At 44.7% G+C, this 21106-nt stretch overlaps 1 protein-coding gene across 10 annotated transcripts in view; it reads left to right on the plus strand.

Annotated features, from left to right (window-relative positions):
• Positions 1–21106, plus strand: part of LOC126297640 (synapse-associated protein of 47 kDa-like) — a 325546-nt gene that overhangs the window by 212965 nt on the left and 91475 nt on the right. For all 10 annotated transcript variants that reach the window (XM_049988670.1, XM_049988666.1, XM_049988665.1 and 7 more), the window contains exon 4: positions 13223–13344. In XM_049988670.1, the coding sequence (XP_049844627.1) occupies positions 13223–13344 (122 nt within the window). The remainder of the gene's footprint in view (positions 1–13222; positions 13345–21106) is intronic.

Here is a 21106-nt window from a genome sequence, read left to right on the forward strand (position 1 = left end):
CTCCCGATTCTCGCGCAATTTGTCTGCTACTGATGTGCGGATTAGCCGCGACAGCAGCTAAAACATGTACTTTGGGCATCATCATATGTTGCAGGTCGTGGTAGACGTTTCACATGTGGCTGAACACTTCCTGTTTCCTTAAATAACGTAACTAACCGGCAAACGGTCCGGACACTTGGATGATGTCGTCCAAGATAAGGATACCGAGCAGCATAATAGCACACGCCCGTTGGGCATTTTGATTACAATAGCCATACATCAACACGGTATCGACCTTTTCCGCAAATGGTAAACGGTCCATTTTAACACGGGTAATGTATCCCGAAGCAAATACCGTCCGCACTGGCGGAATGTTACGTGATATGACGTACTTATACGTTTGTGACTCTTACAGCGTCATGTATCACAAAGCGAAAAAAGTGGTCCAACTAAAACATTCATATTTCTTTACATACTACATGAATATGTAATAAAAATAGGGGTTCATGTTTTAAAAAAACGCAGTTAATATCCTTTTGACGTATGTCAGCGCCATTTAGCGGGCCAAACATAGCGCCATCTGGTTTCCCCCTTCAAGCTACAAGTTTCGTTCTTTTTAGTTTTTTCGTTTGACGATTATTTCGTGAGATATTTGGTCCGGTCACGTTCAATGGACCACCCTGTATAATGGCCATGTCGCAAAGCCATATTTTCAATTCCAGTGCATAACATACATTTCTACGATACAGGGTGAGTAAGTCATAACACCCCTTTTATCTCCCCAACCGTAATAGATACAAAGATGTCGTTTGGACAGTGAATTGTAGGGACAGGGGCTACTTGAATACATCACATTTCAATCGCCTTTCGAATGATTTGTGAACGGCTGTGAGGGTATCAGCACACGCTTCGATGACACGTTGCTTCATATCGTCTGGCGTAGTTGGTATTTAAAAATATAGTTTGTTTGATTGCTCCCCACAGAAAAAAATTAAGAGGGATCAAATCAGGAGACTGGGCTGGCCACTTCACTTCAGCACGTTGTCCTAGCCAACAATCCGGGAACTATTCATTTAACAGCTCTGTAGCCACACTGGAAGAGTGAGCAGGACAGCCGTCATGTTGGAGCTACATGCACTGACGCGTAATTAACGGTACCCCTTCCAGCAAAATGGACAGAACGTTTCGCAGAAACTGTGCATAGTTATTGCCATTTAGTATACCCGGGCTCCCGTACGGCCTCACTGTGACATTTCCGATGATGCCGCACCACACGTTAACACCCCACGGTTGCTGATGCTGTACCTGTCGAAGCCAGTGAGGGTTCTCTATTGACCAGTAATGCATATTATGCAAATTCACATCATCGTGGTTGGTGAACGTCGCTTCATCAGTACAAAAGCACCCGTTGAAAAAACGCTGGATCATCTTGTAGGCGCTGCAGAGGAAACAGGCAAAATTCCTGGCGCCGTTCGAAATTCACACCGGAGAGTGCTTGATGTAATGAGAGGTGAAACGGGTGAAATCTATGCCGGTGCGATATGCATAGAACACTTCTGACATACCACATTCCGAGACGATACGTCGCTACGAAACAGTAAGGTCGTTATGCGCCAACGCTAGAACGCCCTCGTCATGTACTTCACCAGTTGCAGTTTTCTGCCATGTGCTGTGTATGGTGTTCCATGATCCCGATTCTTGCAAATACGTGCAAGAAGCTGGCACGTAGGACGCTCACGATCAGGATACAGCTCCATATCGCTTTATTGCTCTAACAGCATTTCTTCTGCTTTCACCATACACTAGAAGCATATCTAGCTTTTCTTCGTTGGTGTACATGTCTGCTCCAAGAAACTACCCCAGCAGCACATTTATACCCTTCTCTCCAGCTACTTCGTGCGTCACCTTGCGGCGTTATCGAGAAGCAGGAAAACAACGCCTTCCCTGTTAAGTTCCTCAGTGGTCAGCAGGAAAGGTCGCATTGGACAACGCCGCTTCGAAGGACGAATACGTTACGGGAGCATATCTGTGTCTCAATAACTATTCGCCCAAATAATGATATACACATATTATGATATACACATACTTGAAACCGTCTTTTTAAGCCCATCGTGGTACTCTAAAATCTAACATAAGGTTCCATTTAAAAAAAACCGAAGATGGGTTCATATCGCTATCATAAAAATAGCATAAACATGAAATGTGATGTATTCAAGTAGCCCCTGTCCCTTCAATTCACTGTCCAAACGGTATATTTCTATCTATTACGGTTGAGGAGATAAGGGGTGTTAAGACTTACCTGCCTCACTCTGTATAAACAGACTGAAATAAAAGTGCTCAAAGACATGGTATTTTGCACAGAGTTTGAGAAATAGTTATTTTTTGATGAACTGTGGTGCTCTTGGTGTGGGTGCAGAAAAAGTTGTAGTAATCAGATTTGAAGACAACTTTAAGCTCCTTTAAAAACGAAGTAGATGCCAAAGCGCTATGCGCACAAGAAATTCAGATTTTTGAAAAAAAATGAAAGTCAAATACTTTACGAGGGTGTTTTTTTACTACAGAAAGTTCAGCCAACATAAATTTTGTTAGTGAAACTTGGTTTTCCAATCTTTCCAACCATATGAACGACTTTAAAAAATAAGATCAAAAAATCTTACGGGACTTAACTACTAAGGTCATCAGTCCCTAAGCTTACACACTACTGAACCTAAATTATCCTAAGGACAAACACACGCACACATGCCCGAGGGAGGTCTCGAACCTCCGCCGGAACCAGCCGCACAGTCGATGACTGCAGCGCCCTAGACCGCTCGGCTAATCCCGCGCGACAAAATAAGATCGTCTACCCGCTTTTTGCAAGGAGTGTCCTTCCCCTACAGTGTGACTGGACTGCAGCCACTTTCATGGGCAAGTCACCTAAGCTGTTAACGTCGCATACTACCTGAACCGTTTAACGTACTGTGATACCGTTGTCACCCAAACAAATCTTAAGAAAGTCCTCACCAAACGACGTGTTGTTTCTATCATAGCTATAAATTGATTGCAGAGATATTGACGTCAGCTTTGTTTGTCAAACGGAATTTCTCCCGCCAAAGGTTGCGTTTCATTGGCAGGACACTTAGGAGATGCAACAAGTCCACCAGAGAGACAGCTTACTCTACACTTGTTCGTCCTGTGTTAGAATATTGCTGCGCGTTGTGGGATCCTTACCAGGTGGGATTGACGGAGGACATCGAAAGGGTGCAAAAAAGGGCAGCTCGTTTTGTATTATCACGTAATAGGGGAGAGAGTGTGGCAGATATGATATGCGAGTTGGGATGGAAGTCATTAAAGCATAGACGTTTTTCTTCGCGGCGAGATCTATTTACGAAATTTCAGTCACGAACTTTCTCTTCCGAATGCGAAAATATTTTATTGAGCCCCACCTACATAGGTAAGAATGATCATCAACATAAAATAAGAGAAATCAGAGCTCGAACAGAAAGGTTTAGGTGTTCGTTTTTCCCGCGCCCTGTTCGGTAGGGGAATGGTAGAGAGATAGTATGATTGTGGTTCGATGAACCCTCTGCCAAGCACAAAATGTGAATTGCAGAGTAATGATGTAGATGTAGTATCATAAACCTGAACGCGCGTTGGCAAGTATGCGACGGTTACCGTCGCTAGGTTGGCGTCAACTAAACAAGCGAGCCAGCACATTCTGTCTCGCGTCACTGAACGTCGGGACTATGGAAGCTGCAGCCAACTATTTAATGCACTCGCAAAAAGACGCATCGGCTTCCTTTCAGTGCAAGAAACAGGGTGGAGAGGGCAAAAGCCAAATGACGTTATTTGTTGTTACGAAATGATACACAACGGAACCGCTTACAGAATAGCAAAGGGAATCGGCATTGTCATACCAGCGAAATTAGATGATTCTATGTATGGAGTGCAGCGTAACGACAATCGCCTTATGAAAATTATCTACATTGCAGACAGATGAAAAGTCCACTTCTTCAGTGCCTGTGCCTTACAAACCAGTCCGAATGTAGAAACCAAAGACGCCTTCTGGTCACTGCTTGACGAGAAGACTGCTAAAGTCCCAGAAAAAGACGACCTCATCGTCGTTGGTGACCTGTATGGACATGTTGGACAAAGATCATGACGCTTATGGTGAACATGGACATGGAGAGAAAAACGATGACTGCCAGCGAATCCTCGATTATCCAGAAAGTCATGTACTGGCTATCGCGAACAATTGCTACAAAAATCGTGGAACTCACCTAATCACGTACTATAGTGGATCAAATGCGACTTAGATTGAAGTTCCGACCATTTACCAAGACATAATCAAAGATGTGTTAGACACGAAAGTTGTTACATATGAAACCTCTGCAATGAAACATGGACCAGTCATCTGTATGTCTAGAATAAACTCAGCAAGCTGTGGGCACTCTTCCAGTAATGGATCATCAAGAATCAAACGGTGGCGTCTCGGGAGGGAGGGAGGGAGGGAGGGAGGGAGGGGGGGAGGAGGAGGAGGAGGAGGAGGAGGCGGCGGCGGCGGCGGCTGACATTATGACAGAAAATGCAGTACTATCAAGATTTTAACTTCAGTTAACTTAAGAATCATCGATTACTACTGTTGAAGATAGCTATAGTAAATCAGAGATATCTGTTCATGAAGCTGCACGCTCTATTCTCGGAACAACGAATCCAGGACTCGAAGGATCAGCAAATACACGTGGCTTTGGAATGATGTTAAGGATGCCGTACGCAAGAAGAAAAAATTGTACAAAATGTTTCTTGCAGACAAAACACTATGGCGTTGGAACGCCTACAAACAAGCCCATAGAGAGACGGAAGAGGTTATTGTAATAACAAAAGCAGATCAGTATTGAGATTTCTAAACGAAAGTAGACACGCGCGAAGGAGACCGGGACATTTATCGACTAGCCACATCAAAACATTGGAAAACGGAAGACATCCAACGCTTTTACAGCATTAATGACGAAACTAGTGAGCTGCTGTTCGACCGGAAGAAAGGAAGGGAGCGCTGACGGAGCTACTTTGAGAGAACTTCGACAAAGGAATTTCCTCATACACAGTACTCAATACGGCTGTTGTTTAAGGACCACTCAAGAACATTAACATTGCCGAAGTGGAGGCTGGTCTGATTGAGAGCGAAAGCGAAAGCCACTGGCTCTTATGACCTCCCAGCAGAGTTACGGTGTTCTCAAAAGTGGAATGCGACAGGTTGGCTAAGAAATAGATCTTTTCAAACAAATCATCAGAGAAGTTAGATCGGCAATAAATACCTTATTAATCTTCAAAAGACAGGAAGCCCTGCTGAGTGTTCTAACTATCCCGCGATCAGATTACGCGATGAAAATCCTTGAACGCATTCTTGACAAAAGGATTGGTGAGATACCTCACATAACAAGGAACCAAACCGGATTTGTGAAAAATTGTGGCACAACTGACGAAATCCATGCTGTCTGGCTGCTAGTTGAAAAATACCGCGAATAGACCAAGCCACTGCTCCTTACTTTTCGAGACCTCGAAAAGACGTTCGATCGGGTACCATATCACATAATTTGATTAGCGCTTCTAGACCATGGCGTTCCATTGTATGTAGAGCCGAGGAGGTATGTCCAAGCGGCTGCAGTAGCGTCAAATGACTTTCGCATCACATTGAGTCACCAAGGTTCGATCATAACAGCGTTGCTGTTTATTCTTGTGACGGACAGTGTCACGTCAGACATGCACATGCCACTACCGTGGATACTTGTTCATTCTGATTGTCATTTTGGCTGCGGAAAACAAGTTTGACCTCCAGCCCCCAAACACAAAACTGGAACGATCGACTCGCGCGATGTGGCCTTCGGCTGAACAAAAAGAAAACTGAGTACATGACATAATATTCGCGAGAAGTTGGGAGAGTCGACGTTGACGGAGATCGTCTACCGAGAGCAGAATAATTTAAGTATCTCGGTTCGACAATCGCTAGCGATGGCCAACTTACAGACCAGGTCAACGCAAGAGCGCAGGCAGCCTGGATGAAGTAGCGAAGAAAATAGGCGTCACCTGCGATCGTCGGATTAAGGATCATCTTAAGTCAAAGATGTACCGGACTGTCATCAGTCCTGTTGCTCTCTGCGGCACTGAGCGTTGACCAGCCACTAAAGAGGTAGGTAGAACAGCGATTGAGGGTGATTGAGACTAAGATGCATAGATCGTCAGGTGGCATCAGTCGACTGGATCACTTATTGAACGACACTATCAGGAAACGTTTTGGTGGTCGCACCGATCTAGAAGAAAATGCGAGAAAGCCGTCGGCGATGGTTTGGGCTGTGCTGTTGCACGCAGAGGATTATACAATTTCCAAAGGCAGCATACACAGTGGAAGTCATGGGAAAGAGACCCAAAGGACAACTTAGACAGCGATGGGCCGACACTCTGCACAACAAGAAGGTTGTGAATCTTCATCCAGACATAGCCCACGATCGGACAAAATGGAGAGAGCGAATCCACTCAGAGGATCCTACCACTAGGCGGGACAAACGTTAATGAAAAAGGAGAAAAAGACGGATCGTAAATTTGAAATAGACAATTTCAACGTAGTTTCACTCGCTGAATCTAGTTAAGTTTCGGAGAAATTACAGTTAAAGACGTTTGGTTTTACATGGTCATGAAAATAAATCTGATACTCCGCATTTAACAGCTATTTGTTTGTTCAAAACGGAGAAATCGTAACCAATAATAATTGTAATTTCCTCGAAGCAGTGTACCGGATTTCGGAGAGAGAAACTATATCGAATTGGTTAGTTTCAGATCTACAATATTGGCTTCAAAAATTCTGAGGCGATACCGGTTTCACTGTAATAAATCTTACTAGAACAAGAGATTACACATCGTTTAGTGAGAACTTCCTCAATGTATACCTGGGTTAAACAAAGTTGTGATGCCTCAAACAATTCTGAAATGTTTGAGATGAACTACATAGGAGACTCACCTTGTTCGTCTCATTAACTAAATGAATGTTGGCAGATAGTAAAATGTTAGTACGACGCTCTGCTGCTGCTGCTCCACACAGTGGGTAGAATTTACAAAATGCTCCTTGTGAAGAACATCTTTAATGCGAGTTTTGGAACGTAAGAAATGACGGCAATACCAAAGCAAATTCCTAAATTCTGAGATTATATTCCTATCTGTCGCGTAAGACTGGATTCCTCTGTATAACCTTGCTTTCGTCCTGTTGCTGCTGTTGTTGCTGTTGTTGTTGTTGTTGTTGTTGTTGTTGTTGTTGTGTTCTTCAGTCCTGAGACTGGTTTGATGCGGCTCTCCATGCTACTCTATCCTGTGCAAGTTACTTCATCTCCCAGTACCTACTGCAACCTACATCCTTATGAATCTGCTTAGTGTATTCATCTCTTGGTGTCCCGCTACTATTTTTACCCTCCACGCTGCCGTCCAATACTTAATTGGTGATCCCTTGATGCCTCAGAACATGTCCTACCAACCGATCCCTTCTTCTGGTCAAGTTGTGCCACAAACTTCTCTTCTCCCCAATCCTATTCAATACTTCCTCATTAGTTATGTGATCTACCAATCTAATCTTCAGCATTCTTCTGTAGCACCACATTTCGAAAGCTTCTATTCTCTTCTTGTCCAAACTACACTCCTGGAAATGGAAAAAAGAACACATTGACACCGGTGTGTCAGACCCACCATACTTGCTCCGGACACTGCGAGAGGGCTGTACAAGCAATGATCACACGCACGGCACTGCGGACACACCAGGAACCGCGGTGTTGGCCGTCGAATGGCGCTAGTTGCGCAGCATTTGTGCACCGCCACCGTCAGTGTCAGCCAGTTTGCCGTGGCACACGGAGCTCCATCGCAGTCTTTAACACTGGTAGCATGCCGCGACAGCGTGTACGTGAACCGTATGTGCAATTGACGGACTTTGAGCGAGGGCGTATAGTGGGCATGCGGGAGGCCGGGTGGACGTACCGCCGAATTGCTCAACACGTGGGGCGTGAGGTCTCCACAGTACATCGATGTTGTCGCCAGTGGTCGGCGGAAGATGCACGTGGCCGTCGACCTGGGACCGGACCGCAGCGACGCACGGATGCACGCCAAGACCGTAGGATCCTACACAGTGCCGTAGGGGACCGCACCGCCACTTCCCAGCAAATTAGGGACACTGTTGCTCCTGGGTTATCGGCGAGGACCATTCGCAACCGTCTCCATGAAGCTGGGCTACGGTCCCGCACACCGTTAGGCCGTCTTCCGCTCACGCCCCAACATCGTGCAGCCCGCCTCCAGTGGTGTCGCGACAGGCGTGAATGGAGGGACGAATGGAGACGTGTCGCCTTCAGCGATGAGAGTCGCTTCTGCCTTGGTGCCAATGATGGTCGTATGCGTGTTTGGCGCCGTGCAGGTGAGCGCCTCAATCAGGACTGCATACGACCGAGGCACACAGGGCCAACACCCGGCATCATGGTGTGGGGAGCGATCTCCTACACTGGCCGTACACCTCTGGTGATCGTCGACGGGACACTGAATAGTGCACGGTACATCCAAACCGTCATCGAACCCATCGTTCTACCATTCCTAGACCGGCAAGGGAACTTGCTGTTCCAACAGGACAATGCACGTCCGCATGTATATCGTGCCACCCAACGTGCTGTAGAAGGTGTAAGTCAATTATCCTGGCCAGCAAGATCTCTGGATCTGTCCCCCATTCAGCATGTTTGGGACTGGATGAAGCGTTGTCTCACGCGGTCTGCACGTCCAGCACGAACGCTGGTCCAACTGAGGCGCCAGGTGGAAATGGCATGGCAAGCCGTTCCACAGGATTACATCCAGCATCTCTACGATCGTCTCCATGGGAGAATAGCAGCCTGCATTGCTGCGAAAAGTGGATATACACCGTACTAGTGCCGACATTGTGCATGCTCTGTTGCCTGTGTCTATGTGCCTGTGGTTCTGTCAGTGTGATCATGTGATGTATCTGACCCCAGGAATGTGTCAATAAAGTTTCCCCTTCCTGGGACAATGAATTCACGGTGTTCTTATTTCAATTTCCAGGAGTGTATTTATCGTCCGTTTCACTTCCATACATGGCTACACTCCATACAAATACTTTCAGAAATGACTTCCTGCCACTTAACTCTATACTCGATGTTAACAAATTTCTCTTCTTCAGATACGCTTTCCTTGCCATTGCCAGTCTACATTTTATATCCTCTCTACTTCGACCATCATCAGTTATTTTGCTCCCCAAATAGCAAAACTCCTTTACTACTTTAAGTGTCTCATTTCCTAATCTAATCCCCTCAGCATCACCTGACTTGACTCGACTACATTCCATTATCCTCGTTTTGCTTTTGCTGATGTTCATCTTATATCATCCTTTCAAGACACTTTCGTCCTTCAGTACTAAAAAATACGCGACGTGATCATTATGTACATTGCGAATTGACCTCTATTCGTCTAACTCACACATTTTCAAAAACTGGGCTGTTTCCTCTAATAATTCCCCACTCCGCATCCTCGTCCAGACGAGCTGCTGCTCCAACGAAAGAGTCAACTCCAACCTTCCCAGTAGTCATTCTTCCATCGATGCTCCAAACTCAAATGGAACGGGACTAAATCGTAATATGTACTCCAGGGGTGAGTACCGTCTATCATGAACTTAGGTCGTTTGCAGAGTATATTTAAATAATAGTTTCTATATCTAGTGATAGATAGCAATGAAGTAACGGTACGGACTGTCAAGGGCTGAGAAGTGGGTATATCTAATGCCTTTTCGCGAGCGATGGACGTGGAGTCTGTGTGAACTGTTACGGCAAGCCCGTAATTGCTAGCGAGTGTAGCGCAGCTTTTGTAAGTACCATTTCAGAGAAGTTAACCGTATTAAAAAGTTCTGCTCAAAAAAAGAAAAAAAATGCTACAAGAAATTGCCACAACAAACTTGAGCACGTGTACACTTTGGACAGCGTTTTAAAAGAAAAGGCTTTCTTTTCTTCGATTAACTCCTTTACCACTGCGACTAAAATCCAGACATATTCGGAACTCAGTTAAATGAAAAATGCCATAAAATAAAATCAACCATCTGTCACTGATAAATTAGGAGGAACTGACACGAAATTGCGTAAAATAGATAATTGTAAACGATCGGGGGAAAGTTAGTAGACACGTTAAAAATACTGAAAAGGAGCTTTGGGATTACGATGCTGAAGTGGAACAGGAGATTGAAATAGACTTCATACAGGATGGTATTCAACGTAACAACGAAGACAGCGACAAGCACGTAGACTTTGCGACCCATCCAGCAACTCGAAAAAGATAGTATACAGACAGGGCAGCGGAGGTCATTGACGCAGCTAACGAAACTGCAGTTAAAAAAGAAATGAAATTATTAAAAAGTTGACAGTTGTTAGAGTATTCATTAAGAACCATTACTGGTAAGAAATACTTCCGTTTTTTTGCGATTTGCAACCGTACGACATATGTTCGGCTAGATTTCCTCAGCGTCAGTGTTTTGAAGCTGTAATCCGCTCCTCCCACTGTAAGGTCGCCATTTTTGCATCAGCAAACACTGGCGCTCTCACTGTTAAGCAATATTCTTGCTTTTGTTTGACAGTTATTTACATGTCCCGAGTAGAGCAGGGATGCGGTTTTAGCATCGGCCACGTCGTCGATTTCCAATCTTTGAATAAAACCATTAAAATACGTAAATGCAATGTTGGGAATAAAATCAATGATCTTATAGTTGAGGAATTGGGACCGTGTGCAGTCGTGAAACGAATAAGGATTAAGGATAGCGCTGTCGGCTCTTGTTAACATTTCCTTGGTGAAGGATTTTGATGCAAGGGGGGGTCTGTAGAGAATATCCTTTTATGGTGATAGAAGATGTGGAATGTAGAAAAGGGAAAGATCAAGGGTGAGCTTTATAGCCTTCATCTGGAGTAGAAGAGGGTAACTTTATGACGGACAAGAAGTAAAATACCTGTCGTACTGACCTACAATGTTACAGCGCCCTTAACCTTTCAAGTAATACAGCTTCCATTTGGTTCTCGTAGAAAAGTAGTCTGCAGGGTATGTAATGTCGAGTAAGAAAAAACAGTAGAGGAGAACGGAAAATATCTTTTGTTGTTACTGTTTCGGCATAAAAACTACTGTTTTTGAAGTGGAAATGTGATTACGCGTAAACAGTATTTAGTTAATGAATGTGGCTGTTGTAATGTGTGCCTGTGGAGGAGACTTTGGCTAGGGCAACATGCTGCTTTCATACTTACGGCAGACAGCCGCGTCATTTGGTCGGACGCACAGCGGGATGCGTAATAAGAGGCTAATTGATTTGGAGGAGATGGAGCGCGAAATGAACCGGCCACAAAGCAACAGGTGCCCGGCGCATCTCGTGACCTACAACACGTAATAGCGGGCCTTGTCCCTGCTCATCACTACATGCGCCGGGCGGTATTCAGCCCCGCTCCCTTGTTCTCTGCGCCTTTGTTGGGCAACGCAGTGACGCGCAACTAGCCAAACAACCGGTACATCTCCGATGCTCACAGAATAGATTACTTTTTAACAGCTTACTTCTTGCTTGTGTGCAGCTTAATTGAACTCCGAGGCCATTACGCCCATCGATCGGTGAAAAACAAGAACACAGCTGTTAAACAGATTATGCCGTATTATTGCTTAAGATGCTGGCAACAGACTAGGTAGTTACATAAAAACCTGTAAATCCTCGATTATTTAACGAATCGAACTCTAGTGTGTAAAACAGCTTTAGACATCTGATTATTTAACAAATGACGTAATGTGTTAAGTATTTTGCTTTAACTGTAAGCGAGAAAAATATGGGAAAGATTTTGAGTTATGCGTAAAGTCTGTTGGAAGTCACGAAGTGGGCTATTTCTCAAATAGTAGATGCGCGTTATCAGTTATGTTGCTTACCCCAAAACTCCCTATTTACTTCGTACTATGTGCTGTCGTCCAGCAGAATGGGCATAAACGTTAATTAAAATAACGCCAGATTTGCAGAGCACAGGAAAAAAGCATAACTGTAACTAATACGTAACGAATGTCAGATCATCGTACCTGGGATATTTGGTTTGAACCCCAATGATATTTTTTTTTTACTGTATTATTCTTGAAAGTGTTACATGAGTAGTAGTAAACAAAATAATATGCATAATAAGTACATAACGTTGAACTAGGGAAGCGAAAGCAGACTGCCTAAAAAGCATTGCTCCAAACTCTGAATGTTTTTCGTGTGCTCCGGAGTTCAGGTGTTGCTTTTACTTACCGTTTACGCATGTTCTACGGGGCGACAGCACATAGCATTAAATAAATCAGTATTTTGGTGTATAGTCTATTGACCTACAACATTTAGTACTGATCTGAGTGTCTGACATCTGGAGATTCGGGTGTTAGAGAGAAGTGCGGTTTCTACCTGTAGTAGCTGCCTTTTTGTGTTAAACTGTTGACATAAGAGTATATCTCTTCATGGGGTTGATTATGACGCTATTTTAAATTTCTTTATTTCGGTCAATAACTACGCGAAATATTGGAAATTGAGTTTTTTCCCCTCTAACCTATAATTGGTACTGGGTTCTGGAAGAGCAGTTCAGAAATATAGAATATTGCTGACAACGCGAACAAGAGAAACGGATAAAATTCAAACAAAATAATTGCAAATAATAAAATTACTGTAACACTCAGTATACACAACATCATCGTAAAAAGTTGCAAAAACCTTTTAAGAGATGAAGAATTGCAAAGTTGCATATTAAAATTATGAAGCTGCTCTGTACCACAATCTTTTTACTGTCGTATTGAGACTGGTTACTTTACCACGTAGTATGTTGTTTTGGTCAACGCTTTTTTTTCGCACGCTGAGATCGTTGTCAGTCCCGATTATCTTATTGCGAGTGTTTGCCCCCACTTCTTGACTGCTAAACTGAAGGTATTTACCATATAGTTGATAGGTTCCAAATGGGTTCGAAATTTCCAACGATAGTGTCTTCGTCAATTAGTTTTTCCAGACTTCAGCGTTCGAACCTGCGGCCAAAACAAATACGCACGCACACACACACGCGTGTATAACACTTTGGACTTAAACAATGCAATTGATGGTACTTGCCATTGAAGAAATGTTTTGAAAGTTGTACAAAAATTTGTTCATATTTTAACCATCATCTTTTTTATTCTCAATTAATAGTGTATAATGTCTGAATTCTCTTCCTTTCAGTCTCAACTAAAGCTTTGCAAGGCGCCAAATCCATAGGAAGCTTCCTTTTCTCTGCTGTGAATAAGGCTGGAAAAACAGTGAGCGAAGCAAGTGCAAAAATCAAGAAAACAGTGGAAGAAAATGTAAGTACAACCATTTTCAGTAGTTAATTTCCTCCCTTTGCCCCACCTTCATGTTATCCTTTCTCTTTTGTTGATGGTACACGTTAGTTGCAGGTTGACAGTCTCTTGCGGTGTAGGATCTAAACCTTTTTTAAAAATACAGAAAAAGGGGTCTGGGGGTTTAGGAGACAGCTGTGCCAAGCCAATCCACAGGGCTTCTTTAGCCGTCTGAATTGACCTAACATGCCTGTAACATTTCCGCTGCTATTGAAAATGAATTACCAAACGATACTCCACTTCATGAACAAAGTGCTCCATCTTGCTTTCGATCAAGCATTGTGCTACTACTGTCCGTGGCACGAGAATTTGTAGGCGTCCGGAATTGAGGACACATCCCTGCAATAAACAAATAACTAATTACATAACATCATTTTTTCGGCGTGATAACCAAGACCTTGACTATTAATCGGAGAGAGCACAGTGTCAAGTGAAACAGTGTGGCGGGAATATAACATTCTACACCTACTTTCTCACTGAGCTAGTCACCTTAACGGTGTGAACTGGACGGTGCTGAAGGAACCACTGATCTGCTCCATACCATTGTGTGTAGTAACACTTGAGGCGGTCATAGTGTTTTAAGTTAATCCTGGGGTCATATTGAAACAAAGTGGCATAAGGTATGTGTAATCATTTATGGTAACTTTTTTCATTCAGTGCTACAGAACTTTTTATTGGGAAGCTTGTTTGCCCTCTTCTGCGGTATTCTGCGTGGTGTGGGATTGACAAAGGACATCGAAAAAGTTGAAAGGAAAGAGAAGTAGGGGAGGATGTGTCAAGGTGATCATCAGCTAGTTGGGATAGCAATAATTAAAACGAAGGCATTTTTAGATGCGACGAAATCAATTCATGAAATTTCTATCACCGACTTTGTCCTCAGAATGCCAAAATACTCGTATTTTGTTGGCTCATACCTGAATAGGGACAATGAACAACTTAATGGAAATCAAAGCTCGAAGCTCGCACGGAAGGATTTATATAATTCACAGATACTATTCGGAACAGAAAGCTGGTTGGAGCCAGACGTCAGTGACAACGAAAGCCTAAGTTCAGACTGGTATGTTTATCGTAAGGATAGGTTAGTCGCCAACGGTGGCGGCGTGTTTATTGCAGTAAAAAAAAATCGATGAAATCTAGCGAGGTTATCACGGGTTCAGAATTTGAATTAATCTGGGTGAATTGAGTATAAAAGAATAGTCAAAAATGATGATCGGATGATTTTACAGACTACCTGGGCCAGGATCTTAATTGTAGAGCGCTTCAGACAGAGCTTGCAAAATATCATTATTAGTTTTCGTGTCCATGCCGTTGTAATAGGGGGTGACTTCAAGTTGCCAGTTATAGAATCGGAGTATTATGCCATCAAAACTGGTGCCAGGGGCAGGGACATTGTTCTGGATGTCTAGTCCGAAAATTACCTTGAGCAGATAGGTAGAGAACCACCTCGTGAGGGTAACGTCTTAGACCACCTGGCAACAGACAGACCTGAACTTCTCGAATCAGTTAACGTAGAGGGAGGTATCAGTGATCATAAGGCTGTGACAGCATCTATGACAACGGGTCCTACAAGGAATGTTAAGAAAGGTAGGAAGATATATTTGCTCAGCAAGGGTGACAGGATACAAATTTCAGAATATCTCAGCAGTCAGCATCAAATATTCGGTGATGAGGCCGAAGATGTGATGAACAAATGGAAAAAAATTCGAAGACATTGTTCAATATGCCCTAGATAAGTATGTTCCTAGTAAGGTTTTAATGGATGGGAAAGATCACCCTGGTTTAAAAGCCGTGTTAGAAAAACGCTACGTAAACAAAGAGCACTTCATCTCAGATTCAAGAGAAGTAAAAACAGCTAGCTGCCAAACAAAAGCTGAACGAAGCGAAAATGGGCGTAAGGAAAGCAATGAGAGAAGCGTTCAGTGAATTCGAAAGTAAGACGTTGTCAACCGACCTAAGAAAAACCCTAAGAGATTTTGGTCGCATGTAAAATCAGTAAAGGGGTCAAAATCAACTCTTCATTCTCTCATCGACCACACCGGCACCGAAACGGAAAGTAACAGGTTTTCCGAACTGATTATTTCGTCCTTCTCTCTAAGTTTTTTCACCGCGGAAGATCGTAACTGTCCCTCCTTTCAGTCGTCGTGCGAACGTCGAAATGGCAAGATACTGAGATAACTGGTCACGGAATTGAAAATCAGCTACAATTGCTTATTAGTGGAAAGGCTTCGGGAGCAGGTGAGATACCTATAAGATTCCATAGAGATTCTGCGAAAGAAGTTGCTCCCTTTCTAGCAGTAATTTATCGTGGATCGCTTGAACAACGAAATGTGCCTAACGACTGGAAAACAGCGCAGGTCATTCTCGTTTTTTAAGAAAGGCTGTAAGACAGATCCACACAGTTATAGACCTATATCGTTGACGTCAGTCTGTTGTAGAATTATGGAACATGTTTGATGCTAAAGAATTATGATGTTTTTGGAAAATAAACAGCTCCTCTATAAAAATCGACATGGATTCCGCAGAGATCCTACGAAACTCGGCTCGCTGTGTTCCTCCATGAGATCGGCAGCACAGTGAACAACGTCGCTCAGACTGATGCCGTGTTCCTTGACTTCAGTAAGGCATTTGACACCGTCCCACATTGCCGTTTACTATAAAAAAAAATTAAAAAAAAAAGCTTACGGAGTATCGGAGCAGACGTCAGATTGGATTCAAGACTTTCTTGCTGATAGAACTCAACACGACGCTCTTAACGGAACTAAATCGACAGAGGTAAAGGTAAATTCGGAGTACCACAGGGAAGTGTGGTAGGACCGTTGCTGTTGGCAAACAGCTGGAGTCAGCGTCTGCCGTGAAATATCGAGGCGTAACTATCCAGAGCGACCTTAAGTGGAATGACCATATAAAACAGATAGTGGGAAAAGCAGACACCAGTTTCAGATTCATCGGAAGAATCTTCAGGAAATGTAACTCAGCCGCGAAAGAATTGGCTTATAAGGTGCTTGTTCGCTTGATTCTTGAGCATTGTTAGTCTATCTGGGATCCCTATCAAGTAGGACTGATAGAGGAGATAGAGAAGATCCAACGAAGAGCGGCGCCTTCAGTCACGGGATATTTCAGCTGGCGAGAGAGCGTTACGGAGATGCTAAACAACCTCCACTGGCAGACGTTACAAGAGAGGCGTTGTGCATCACGGAGAGACCACTGAAATTTCGGGACAGCACTTTTCAGGAGGAGTCAGGCAACATATTACTTCTCCCCACATACACCTCGCGTATTGACCACATGGAGAAAATTCGAGAAATTAGAACCAGTACAGAGGCTTACCGACAATAATTCTTCCCACGCACTAATCGCAAGTGGAACAGGGTTGGAGGGATCAGATAGTGATACCGAAAGTATCCTCCGCCACACACTATTACGATGTAGATGTACAGGCAACAATTTACACAGTTCAAAAGAATAAGGGGAACACGTATATCGACGAGCGGTACGTTAAATCTGTTTTGATCCAGGCGGTATCTGTGGTTCAAATGGCACTTACCACTATGGGACTCAACATACGCGGTATCTATGGACTTACTGCATGGTTTCTGATAATCGCTTTCGGTGTAGGCTACAATAAAAAATACTCGCCATCTAGTGGTTGTTTGTACGTTGCAGTGTATGATGACGTATCAAAAGGAAGTGAGTTTCGGTGTCCGTGTTTTCTAGTGAGGTACACAAAAAATTGGTTCAAATGGCTCTGAGCACTATGGGACTTAACTGCAGTGGTCATCAGTCCCCTAGAACTTAGAACTACTTAAACCTAACTAACCTAAGAACATCACACACATCCATGCCTGAGGCAGGATTCTAACCTTCGACCGTAGCAGTCGCGCGGTTCCGCACTGAAGCGCCTAAGGCCGCTCAGTCATTGCGGCAGGGTTGAGGTACACAGATGGCAGTTGTTATTGATGAACGTTGTATTCAACCAAGCACATCCAATGCAACGAGACATCTTAATGCAGTACAAGTTGCCAGGGTGGTCTGTTCGATCCAAAAAGGATGGAATTTCGGTCGTATTGCTGCAGTAGCCTATGCAGTGTGTCATCCATAGCTTATGGACACGTTACAGGGAGCATTTTGTAAGGAAGTGACTTGAGCTCGCATCTAGTGCTGCAGCTGTTCGCTGTGGGAGAGATTTCGATAAACATTGCTACCGGTCATGTCCATCGCTAAAGAGGACGTGGGAAGAAGAATAGTTGGGAGGAAGGGAGAAATACTGTGATCAGGTAAACTCAAATATCTCTCTCCTTCTACGCGCCCCGACGGCCTTGTAGGCACATTGCCTCTTGACCCGTGCCATACTCCAACCGTCCGAAGGCACATCAGTGTGAGACGTTTGTGATGCCACCAAAATAGCGCGCCACGTCGTATGGAGATAATTTACACATAATAGGATACATGTAACGAGATGTACACTCCTGGAAATGGAAAAAAGAACACATTGACACCGGTGTGTCAGACCCACCATACTTGCTCCGGACACTGCGAGCAATGATCACACGCACGGCACAGCGGACACACCAGGAACCGCGGTGTTGGCCGTCGAATGGCGCTAGCTGCGCAGCATTTGTGCACCGCCGCCGTCAGTGTCAGCCAGTTTGCCGTGGCATAGGGAGCTCCATCGCAGTCTTTAACACTGGTAGCATGCCGCGACAGCGTGGACGTGAACCGTATGTGCAGTTGACGGACTTTGAGCGAGGGTGTATAGTGGGCATGCGGGAGGCCAGGTGGACGTACCGCCGAATTGCTCAACACGTGGGGCGTGAGGTCTCCACAGTACATCGATGTTGTCGCCAGTGGTCGGCGGAAGGTGCACGTGTCCGTCGACCTGGGACCGGACCGCAGCGACGCACGGATGCACGCCAAGACCGTAGGATCCTACGCAGTGCCGTAGGGGAACGCACCGCCACTTCCCAGCAAATTAGGGACACTGTTGCTCCTGGGGTATCGGCGAGGACCATTCGCAACCATCTCCATGAAGCTGGGCTACGGTCCCGCACACCGTTAGGCCGTCTTCCGCTCACGCCCCAACATCGTGCAGCCCGCCTCCAGTGGTGTTGCGACAGGCGTGATTGGAGGGACGAATGGAGACGTGTCGTCTTCAGCGATGAGAGTCGCTTCTGCCTTGGTGCCAATGATGGTCGTATGCGTGTTTGGCGCCGTGCAGGTGAGCGCCTCAATCAGGACTGCATACGACCGAGGCACACAGGGCCAACACTCAGCATCATGGTGGGGGAGCGATCTCCTACACTGGCCGTACACCTCTGGTGATCGTCGAGGGGACACTGAATAGTGCACGGTACATCCAAACCGTCATCGAACCCATCGTTCTACCATTCCTAGACCGGCAAGGGAACTTGCTGTTCCAACAGGACAGTGCACGTCCGCATGTATGCCGTGCCACCCAACGTGCTCTAGAAGGTGTAAGTCAACTACCCTGGCCAGCATGATCTCCGGATCTGTCCCGCATTGAGCATGTTTGGGACTGGATGAAGCGTCGTCTCACGCGGTCTGCACGTCCAGCACGAACGCTGGTCCAACTGAGGCGCCAGGTGGAAATGGCATGGCAAGCCGTTCCACAGGACTACATCCAGCAACTCTACGATCGTCTCCATGGGAGAATAGCAGCCTGCATTGCTGCGAAAGGTGGATATACACTGTACTAGTGCCGACATTGTGCATGCTCTGTTGCCTGTGTGTATGTGCCTGTGGTTCTGTCAGTGTGATCATGTGATGTATCAATAAAGTTTCCCCTTCCTGGGACAATGAATTCACGGTGTTCTTATTTCAATTTCCAGGAGTGTATTTCTCATTGCGACTTTCCACTTTCTCAAAGGCCCCAGACAATTCATCCTTCAGAATGATCTCTAGTTTGTCGGTCAAAGCCTTCGGTATCTGTTGTGTCGTTCGTTTAACTCGTCAGTTACATTTCAGTTTAGGTGGGACACAGTAACCCGGATGTGTAAAACCAGGTGTCTAAAGTGGATGGTGCAGCTAGAAACTGACGAATGATTCCTGCCGAATAAGGCGGGCCCTTGTCGTGCGGCAGGAAAGATTCGCGAGAGCGGAAGAGGACTCAACAATATCGTTGGTTTAGAGCGTACGAACGTGACTACTTCAGCTAATATACTTTTTTATTCGCTCTTCTTCCTGCAAGCACGAATGATCTAACCGTGCGAGATAGCGAACTGCTAAGACAGTACTTGTATTGGAAGCACGCAATTTCTCCACTTCTGGCCTGGCAAATATGTTTTACACGTTTTCAGTAGATTAAATAATGTCTATGCCAGGATGGTTCTTTCGAATGGCCTCGGACAGTTTCCTTCCCCAATAAGAGTCCGAGCGCAGCTCCTGATGACTTTGTCGATGGAACTTTGACACCAATTTTCATTCCGTCCTTCCTTCCTTCCTTCTTACACTACTGCTACACAAAATACCATGAAATTCTTAATTCTGTTACGTGTACATCTATAGTCTGCGAATATTTGTAAAGCGTATGACGGAGGGTATTTTCTATTGTAATGTGTATGAGGGTGTGTTCCTGTTGCATTCTCAGATGTCCGAGCTGGTAGGTGCCTGATTTTTTTATGCAATATCTCTACCCACCGGGATTAATGATCATCGTAAATTGTGCCCAGAAAGAAGATTGTTGAATTTTTTTGTGCAGCTTTCCGCAAGATATACGGCGTCTGTCTTAACGAGTGCCTGCGGTTAGACTTTTTTTTTTTTTACATTTCTGTTACTTTCACGCCATTGAAACGTGGCTGTGGCGGTCAGTCCTTGGTATACACTTGATGTCCCTCCCCATTAGTCTGATGTGATATGGATATCATCGACGTCAGCAGCATGCAGTTACGGGATGTGCTAGTGTTCTGCATGCTATATCTCCTGTAGACAAACTCTTGTTTCCCAGTATCTGCCATTTGGCTCAAATGGCTCTGAGCACTATGCGAATTAACTTCTGAGGTCATCAGTCGCCTAGGACTTGGAACTAATTAAACCTAACTAACCTAAGGACATCTCACACATCCATGCCCGAGGCAGGATTCGGACCTGCGACTGTAGCGGTCGCTCGGTTCCAGACTGCAGCGCCTAGAACCGCACGGCCACTCCGGCCGGCTCTGCCATATCGATCGTGGACTGCAATACACTTTTCTTACAACTTCATAATTCTACTTATTATCATGCTAAATATTTGACGTAATGATTAATGGTAATTTGTTAATCCATTCGCCGGCCAGGCGGTTCTAGGCGCTACAGTCTGGAACCGCGCTGCTGCTACGGTCGCAGCTTCGAATCCTGCCTCGGGTATGGATGTGTGTGATGTCCTTAGGTTAGTTATGTTTAAGTAGCTCTAACTTCTAGGAGACTGATGACCTCAGATGTTAAGTCCCAAAGTGCTCAGAGCCATCTGAACCTTTTTTTTTTCCGGTGGAGTGTCTCCTTTTTTTTTTTATCCTTTATACTATGTATAGCCTTCAAGACTCCTTGTCTTCAACATTAGCAAACGATTCATGGGTGGTTGAATTGGTCCTCAGTTTCGTACGTTTAAGTGGTTTTTGTTTTAAGATTTAAATTTTGCTTTACTCATGGAGCAGGGGCAGAGTGGTTGTGATTGTGGCCCCTCTTCATGTTTCCTAGGTCTTGGACCCATGACCGCTCCCCCATGCAAAGATCC

The sequence above is a fragment of the Schistocerca gregaria genome, chromosome X, assembly GCF_023897955.1.
Source record: "Schistocerca gregaria isolate iqSchGreg1 chromosome X, iqSchGreg1.2, whole genome shotgun sequence".
NCBI classification, from domain to species: Eukaryota; Metazoa; Arthropoda; class Insecta; order Orthoptera; family Acrididae; genus Schistocerca; species Schistocerca gregaria.